The 9,186-nt window shown below is 35.6% G+C and overlaps 1 protein-coding gene across 4 annotated transcripts in view; it reads right to left on the reverse strand.

Moving 5' to 3' along the window:
* Window positions 1-1,729: 1,729 nt before the first annotated feature.
* The window catches only part of LOC119568414, a 23,238-nt gene continuing 15,781 nt past the window's right edge, over window positions 1,730-9,186 (reverse strand). For all 4 annotated transcript variants that reach the window (XM_037916934.1, XM_037916932.1, XM_037916930.1 and 1 more), the window contains exons 2-12: window positions 8,625-8,822; window positions 8,006-8,098; window positions 7,202-7,300; window positions 6,939-7,085; window positions 6,444-6,540; window positions 6,174-6,335; window positions 5,972-6,081; window positions 4,105-4,203; window positions 3,760-3,894; window positions 3,221-3,328; window positions 1,730-2,914 (exon numbers count right to left, since the gene is read on the reverse strand). In XM_037916934.1, coding sequence (XP_037772862.1) covers window positions 2,645-2,914; window positions 3,221-3,328; window positions 3,760-3,894; window positions 4,105-4,203; window positions 5,972-6,081; window positions 6,174-6,335; window positions 6,444-6,540; window positions 6,939-7,085; window positions 7,202-7,300; window positions 8,006-8,098; window positions 8,625-8,810 — 1,506 coding nt within the window. In that variant the 5' untranslated portion in view covers window positions 8,811-8,822 and the 3' untranslated portion in view covers window positions 1,730-2,644. The remainder of the gene's footprint in view (window positions 2,915-3,220; window positions 3,329-3,759; window positions 3,895-4,104; window positions 4,204-5,971; window positions 6,082-6,173; window positions 6,336-6,443; window positions 6,541-6,938; window positions 7,086-7,201; window positions 7,301-8,005; window positions 8,099-8,624; window positions 8,823-9,186) is intronic.

Raw genomic sequence — 9,186 nt, forward strand, 5'->3', positions numbered from 1 at the left:
TCGTGACAGTCTTGAGTCCGATGCTCTAACCATTCGGCCACCGCGGCCTTGGCGATCATGGGCTTCCATGATTTTTCTTGGCAATTTAGAGCGGTGGTTTGCCATTGCCTTCCGCCTGGTGTGTGTGTGTGTGTGTGTGTGTGTGTGTGTGTGTGTGTGTGTGTGTGTGTGTGTGTGTGTGTGTGTGTGTGTGTGTGTGTGTGTGTGTGTGTGTTGTTTTTTTTTTTTTTTTTTTTTTTTTTTTTTTTTTTTTTAATCGAGTCACCATCTCTATTTACCCGGCACTGACTTGGGCTGGCTTGGCCACCCAGTGGCTAGGTAGGCAATCGAGGTGAAGTTCCTTGCCCAAGGGAAACAACGCACCGGCCGGTGACTCGAACCCTCGGACTCAGATTGCCGTCGTGACAGTCTTGAGTCCGACGCTCTAACCATTCGGCCACTGCGTCCCCGGTGTACAGTCTGGAAGCACTAAAATCAATAATGTAGAGATTATGTCTATTAACCCATTGCCGACGGGTGGCATGTACGTACATGCCATGGCATGGCGGGACCATCTGCCGGGGGCACGTACGCACATGCCATAGAGTATGCATGGACATGCCATGAGTTTTTATTTGTTACAATCACGGCAAAAGATTATTTTTTTGCCAGTGAAAGTGTGATTAAGTCGGTTCTAACACTTTCTCATTTTTACCATGCAACAAACAAAAAAATGCAACAAACCAACAATTTCAAGTCCATGATGCCACACACTGCTTATTTTATTCGGACTATAGACCGAATAATGATCAACTATGGAGTCTATATAACAACAAAAATACCCTTCAGTCTCGATTTATCAGGAAGTTTGGCAAGTAGAGACTGTAAAAAATAATGAAAATTGAAAATACAACATATCTTCGTAGTATTACGAAGAAACGGCATGGGATGCTGGTATTTGGCATGAGTGGTCGCACATGCTCGGGCGACGATATAAGCCCCTGGCAGCGAGGCCCCGGCCTCTATGAATGCTACCCGTCAATTATGGGTTAATAAAGAAGTTGATGGTTTGAAGATAATTCCAATTTGAAATTTCGGAGTGGAAAATCATAACTGATACTTGTCTTTGGACTGAATAAAAAAAATATTTTTGTAATGTGTGACTAGGATTAAAAGAGTAATTTATATTTTAATAGTATGACATTGTTTTGATATATTCCAGTCCAGAATAAAAAGTAATAAAGTAAAATAAAACTGATTGTTATTAATTTAAAACTGCTTAGACTTCAGTATTCTGAAAATAGTGAACAAACTCTTTTCTTATTTTCACATTTCAGTCCCAACATGAAATATTAGCACTTGTCATTGAGGCACCTTCTGTTTTAGCTACATTTTAGCTAATTCTAAGTACACTCTATAGGGATAGGTGAATTTATCCTGACTTATATTGTTTGTGATGTTGACAGAATTATAATTAAAAGTTCTAAGGTGATTATTAACAATATACCATTGCTGACTATGGAAAAAAAATTAGGATTGTTCTAGTGCTGGTTCACCTCACACCTAAGGCCGTATGTATAAGCTTTACTGCAAAGGGGATAACTGGATCTAGCAAGGCAGATAAAGCTTGGTGCAAACCTGGCTGCTGGAAAACGTAGAAACTAAATTTCTGGCAAGGGCAAATCTTATGCTTATAAATCATATATAACTTGAATAATAATATATACAATAAAGGATTAAAAGACTGTAAGAAGATGTAAAAGAATGAGATCTGTATATTTTTAAATCATAACTCACAGTATATGATAAATGCATGACCTGACATGGAATAACCTTTCCAGCGCTCCAAATATGATACCATAATTTAACCAATTTTATACATTTTTCTACAAATGCACCAGAGCAATATCTGATACCAAAGACACAATCTGACATTTCTGAAATTAGGAATTGATCATTAAACTCTCTCTGAAAAGTAGTGCAGTTGCCTCAAAACTTTGCTACAAACTTTCTCACAATACCTATACATATCATTCTTATTATATGCATGCCTTTAAAGCTGATAATTGTATGTGCTTTATATTACTTATATACATATATCTATAAAAAACAATATCTCTTAATTATGATTAATTTCAAATAATGTCACTAGTCCTGTCTAAATACTGCTTATTCTTCCTGCTGATTTCCTTCCATACTGTTATATTTGGCTTTGAAAACAATATACAATAAAATTACACAAAATGGAAAAAAAAGTAAGAATGAAATACAAATAGCTAAATATGACAAAAAAATAGAACATTGACAGAAAAGTATACAATAGATTAACATCAATTAATGAAACAAAAAGGATTGTATACTCATCAAGAATAATATACATTAAAGGAATAGACAAACAGTACATAAAAAATATAAATACAATTGTCATATCCCCCTTCAATAATTCTTGTAATTTTCATAAAGAAAAAGATAAAACAAATGAAAAAAAGAAAAGAAGAAACATTGTCACATATATGACATCATGACAAACTGATATCATAACTCTCTATGAACATGAATATACACATACATTCAATGCTGTGCACCAGTGGAGTGTGCCAATGCTCAAAAACGTGGGACCAGCTGTAGCCTCATTATTCTGTCCTTCCCAGGTTCTCTTAGACATTTAAATTTCTGTGCCAGACTGAGGTTCCTGTTTTGTAACAACTTGTAATGTAACGTCCTCGACAATGTGGTGGACTGCCGTGTCGTCCTGTGTGTGTACGACGTGTGTGTGTGTGTCAACCTCCTCCTCGAAGCCACCCTCGCCTTCAGTGAAGCCTTCTCCCTCAGTAAAAGCACCAGCCTCTCCCTCCGTTTCCAACCCGTCTCCTGCCACGCACTCCTGGGCATCTGTATCCTCATCGCACAAGTCTGAGTCGGCAAGGACGGCAACCTGAAAGAAGGTGGGTGATGGATGATTAACTAGTTAGATAAAAGATGATAGTTGTAAATACCAATGTTTAGAACTGAAAAAGAATGCCATTTTGCACTACTGTGGCTTATTCATACTGTCTTCCTATCATAGTCCAGTATTGTAATATTTTAATATCTGCTTTAAAGAAGAGTCCATACCTAAAATACCCGTCTTTTAATTTCTTTGCAAACCCTTTCAGAAGGAACACAGAATATCAATAAGGATAGAAGTTTGACTGTCTACTAAAGATGACAGGACACCTCAGATCAACTCATTTTAAATTACCTGGGCTAGGATATCAGCAGGTGCTGCCTCTCCATCCACTAATCTGCCTTCTGCCTTTAGCCGCTCTTCCGCTCTCATCTGGTACCACTCCCGTCGAATCTCCTCTTCCTGTTGGGGGACAATTAAAGTACTGTACTTCAAAATCTCATCCATGTTTTGATATCATACAGGAATATACTTTTGTATATTCTTCACATACTGACAGCATATGTATTTAAATTTTTTATACATGTATCATATATCAGCATATTTCTTATATATTTTGCAAAGGCACATGTTTACTGAATATTCTTATAGACATTTGACCTTATAAATACGTTAAATTGTAAAAGGTAGTGTAGAAAAAAAAAATGAACTATTGAAACATCTGATCTTCAACAGAAACAAAATTACAGCAGAATGAACTGAATGATCCTATAAATGATTTAGCTATTCTTAATGGAAATGCTTGTTCCTAAATAACAAAAGAAATGATGAATACTATTCTTCCTATGGCTGTCAGCTCTAGTCTGCCACTTATAAGTGCAAAATACCCATACCTTGTTAAAGATATCTTCAATGTCAGGTAATAATTTCTCACAGGCTGTCGCCACTTCTGAAGGCTTGCGAGAATTATTTCTGCCAACTGATTCTTTGTACAATCTCACCTCTCTGCGCAAATTCTTCATCTTAACCTGTTGCAGAAAAAAGTTTTAAATATCTTCTCCTTCGTATTTAATATATTGATAACTGTATTTACATGCACACACACTCACACTCCCTCTCTCTCTCTCTCTTTCACTCACTCTCCTAATGTAAAGATTTTATGTATGTGTAATTCATATCACAGCTATATAGTGCAACCAGTCTTTTATATGTATTAGACAGGAGACCTTAAAACCCACCTGGCACTGACGCCAATTTTTCTGAATGCCGCGACCTTGCAATCTCCTGGCAACACGTTTGCAAAGAGCCATCGACCGAATGAAGTATGATGGTGGGACCTGATGTGTGGGAGAATAATTACAATAATTAGAATTACCATAATGAATAAAAATATGAGAGAAGATCCCATGTGAACAGCTGTATTTCATACCTGCTTGTGGATTCAATTTGGGATTTTAAAAAGTATGTCTCATGACCTGTCTAAATCTACTGACATGTTTACAACACAAACTTGTAATTCTATAAGAAAATGTGCTTGCTAATCCTTATCCATCCTGGCTATTTTTGTTTTCTGTAATTTTGAATATGAGATAATTTAATCGTACTCTTTGTCCACCTTCCTCCCTGTATATCTTCAATGCCACTTAATTTATCCCTTAAGCAAAAATATAAAGCGATTATAATTTTTTTTCTTTTTCCTTTCCCATGGGCACTGTTATACTTTCATTTGTATGGTACACGTGCAAAAGCAGGAAAAGTTGTTTGTCTCCCTTATTTTTCCATACTTTTAGTATGGAAAAATAAAGGAGACAAAACAACTTTTGGTTCTCTTTCCTTTTCCCAATCTATTTACACATAAAGCTCTGAATTTTCCTGTCCTTTAATGATTAAGGACCAATTACCTTTTGCTTTCATACTAATCTTTCTTTAAAGATTATAATTTAAATATGTAGCAGATTCTAAAATACCTTTTCAAATTTGTTTCTCTATTATAAAAGTTACTTATTTGGAGTATAGTATAATTATATTAACTTAATCATAACAACAATATTAACCCAAGTTTTATTGACAGTATTGGTGCAAGGAAGAGTTCAGCCTTTCTATGTGGACCCTTGATATGCTGCCTTTTACATTAATATATATATATATATATATATATATATATATATATATATATATATATATATATACATATATATACATATATATACATTATATATATATATATATTATATATATAAGTATATATTATATATAATATATTTATATATATATACATTATATATGTATATTATATATATACATATATATTTATATTATAACATATATATGTATATATATATATATATACTATAATATATATCATAATATATATGATATATATATATAACATATATATATATATATATATATACATATATATATATAATAATATATATATATATAATATACATATATATATATATACATATAATATATATATATATATACAATTATACATAATAATATATAAATATACATATATATAATACTATAATATATATATATATATATACATATATACATATATATATACTATATATATATATATATATATTTATATAGTATACTATATAATTATATATATTATACATACATAATATATATATAAACAAATAATATATATAATATACATATATAATATAATATATATACTATAATATAATATATATATATATATCAATATATAAAAATATATAATAATATATAATTATATATAATAATATATAATACATATGATATATATAATATATACATATATACATATATATAATATAATATTATAATATAATACATATACATATATATATATATATATATATATATATATATATACATACATACATACATACATACATACATACATACATACATACATATACATATACATATATACATAAAGATTTTGACACCATCATTAACAGCAATTTATTGGGAAAAGTACTTAAGACAATGAAACAAATGAAAGGCAAATACCAAACTCCATCGCCTTTACCTCTAGTGATTGTACAGAGTCTAATGGATGTAGGGGCTTTATTAAATCAACTCAACCGACAATAAACACACCTGCGTGAGAGTTTCTCGCCAGACTCTGAGCAGTGCCTCTGTGTCTCTCACTGACCAAATTTTGCGTGACGTACAAGTGCAGATGTCCAAGTCATTGTCGTGGAAATGCCCTGCAAGGATTAAGAGAGTGTGTTAACAGTTTAACACCAGTGGTCGAAGAGAGAGGAGAATAAAGACAGATAAAGAGTTAGATTCTACTCACCAGGTGAACCTAATCTTCTTATTTTGTTGATGGGTTCTGATCTCTCGTGTCCTCCATCAGAACCGTCTGTCCGCTGCTCATAACACACGATGTGGTTGCTCAGGTGCATGGCCCTCTTCCGGAGTGCTGATCTGGCTCTGCGTCTCCTCCTCATGCCTGAACCTGTTTGCTTACATGTTAGTTGGTTTGTTTTGGGCTTTTTTGTTGTGGCTATTCTGATCGGACTGTGTGCACTGTATGGTCTGTGAATTATGGTACACAGGAACTTACCTGGGGGAGGTGGAGGCTGGGCACGGGGGAGAATCACTGGCTTGCGGTCGACCACTTCCCATTTCTCGCGGTTTTCGTCAGAATCGCCAAGTTCAACCTATTGAGGGGGAGCAGAGATAGAGGTGATATAGAGGAATGGCTTTGATAAGATTTACAGGTTCATTCCAAAGCAAAACTTATAAAATTTAATTCTTCATAGTGGATCCCAGAGGTTCTTGGAATTTAGTTTCTTCATTTCCTTTAATCTCTACACATATAAGCTTTGAACATTTTCCACAACACAACAAAAAATACATATGAGTTAAAACTGCAAATCTTTGTTTTTTCTTATATAATTTTCCCCCCAATCTCAAACTCATTTCAGATTCAATGACTGCTTTACAGACATTCTTTTTAACTCAATTTTAGTTACACCCTTTTCTCTTATCCAATGAAACCATACACATTAATTCCCTTCATAAAAGAAACTTATAACAAAATTAACACTAAACTCACATGCTGAGTGTATCTGTGGTCCTTTACCCTTCTTCCTTTCACTGTAGTTGTAGCTCCAGACTCTCCACCACTTCCAACGGACACAGACACACCGCCAGTTGAAACTCCCAGGGATGGCTTATCATTTTCCATATCTGGGGCTAAATCCTGGGGAAGATGGTGAAAATGTACAATACACTGCTTGATATATAGCAAGACCAATCAAATTTAAATTGCTTTTGTGGGAAATTCGAGGAGAGAGACACACAGTCACTCTTATATACCTCCATATCACTGTCATCTGCGTTGTCCTCCAAGCCTTTAATCCGGAGATATCTAGCCCCCCTGATAAACGCCTGGAGACGCTCCTGGTTGACACAGACCTGCAAAGCACAAATGCAGATACATAAGGGAAAATACAAAAAAACAGAGAAGGTTCATCCTAAGGATATTGCTGTTAACTCCATTCATCATTTGTGGCAGGTCTGATCTGCTAAGTCAGCGACAAGTGAACAAAACTTCGGAACGGATTTGTGACTGCTGCTTGTGGAAGAGTGAAGAACTGGCACAAGATTATGACCAACCTCTACAAAAAAAAATCTCTCAAATCAGTCCTGTCAAATCTAATGATATAAGCCCTATTAGTTGGTTCATGCTAGGGGAATGCCTATCTTTTTTCATTTCAGCAACTTGGAACCATACTTCATGAGCAAAAGAATTTGATTCAACCCTCATTATTTTACTACCACTTGCTGGTGGTTCATCTGGTATTGAATTTAACCAATTCTATTTAAACACGTCCATTGTGATTCTTGTATTTTTTGGCAAACTGTCAAATTCTTGGTCAATTAATTAAGAAACTCTGATTACATGTTTATCATAATTGGGATATCTTGAGCAATTATCCTGAAATGATAGCATTTTGTCTGTCTGGGTGAATGTCCCACTTAAATTCAAAATCAAACTCAACAGTAACTACCAATATATTACATACAGGCAAGTGTCAACCTGCAAAATTAACAAATAAAACTTCCAGACCCTTGAAAACTGATGACAGAGAACAAGATGCGAGATGGATGACGAATTACCTGACCCGTGTACATGAAATCCACCATGGCCTTCAGCTCTGGGTATCGGATCTCCATCGGCAAAAGGACGATAGGATGCTTGGATGGATTATCCTTTGGGGAGAAAAAAGAGAGAATAAAGAGCAATAAGCATATTGCATTCAGAAATGAAACCTTTAAGTTTTCCTTAAAATGCTTTATTATAATTGATTTTGAATTTGAAAAAAAAAAAAAAAAAAAAAACAGATTGTATAAACATCTTTTCCAGGCAGAACCAACTCCAAGGACTTTTTGCAATGGCCAGGTTGTATTATCCAGACTCTAGCCTCCTGTTTGGTTGCATTAAAATTGCACTCCACTGGGCTCAAGTCTGTCTCAGACAGCCTTAGAACATTTTGATTTTTTTTATAACTGTATAGGAATACATGACTATATTTTTTTCCTTAACAATCATGGAGAACAGATGATTACTGAAAAAAACAGCAAGATCCAGGCAAGGACTGCTCCAAGTCAGGCTCCCTTACCCGACAGCATGCCTCAGCCTGGCCAGAAGGAAGATAACCCCAAGCCTGTTTCCAGAGGCACACCAGGCTGCTCGTGGAGCCTCTGCTTTCAGCTTATCAAAACCTCGCCGACCTACCCTCAGGAAATCCCGAAAGTACGTCGAGCAAGCCGCCAGGATCAGCTGGTGGGCGCGAACCTTGTTTCCGTCCCCGCACACGACCGTCACATCCACCAGGTCGCCCTCTCGTCGTAGGCCGCTGAGGGTGTTCACCAGGGAACCGTGGTAGTTGTTCCACAGGATGCAGTACTGGCTCCCGTCCATCTCGCGTCCGTCCTGCGGAGGTGGGAGTGGGAGTCAGTGCTGGCAGTAGTGATGTTATTACCTTCATTATGATTACGGTTCGTATTATGATTATCATCATTATAATGATTACTGCTATGTTAATAATTGTGTAATTTTAGACATATACTTAGTTTTCTTGTGCTTTGCTCATCCAACCCAATTCTGGCTTATGATCCAGCACTTGCCGAGGCCACAGGAGGGTCCAGCAAGCCTCTCCTCAGCTGAATGGAGATTTAAATTTTCTTCAAAGGAGATGAAAGACAAGAGGAGGAGGAGGAGGAGGAGGAGGAGGAGGAGGAGGAGGAGGAGGAGGAGGAGGAGGAGGAGGAGGAGGAGGAGGAGGAGGAGGTGGTGG

This window comes from Penaeus monodon, chromosome 43, assembly GCF_015228065.2.
Source record: "Penaeus monodon isolate SGIC_2016 chromosome 43, NSTDA_Pmon_1, whole genome shotgun sequence".
In the NCBI taxonomy this organism is placed as follows: domain Eukaryota; kingdom Metazoa; phylum Arthropoda; class Malacostraca; order Decapoda; family Penaeidae; genus Penaeus; species Penaeus monodon.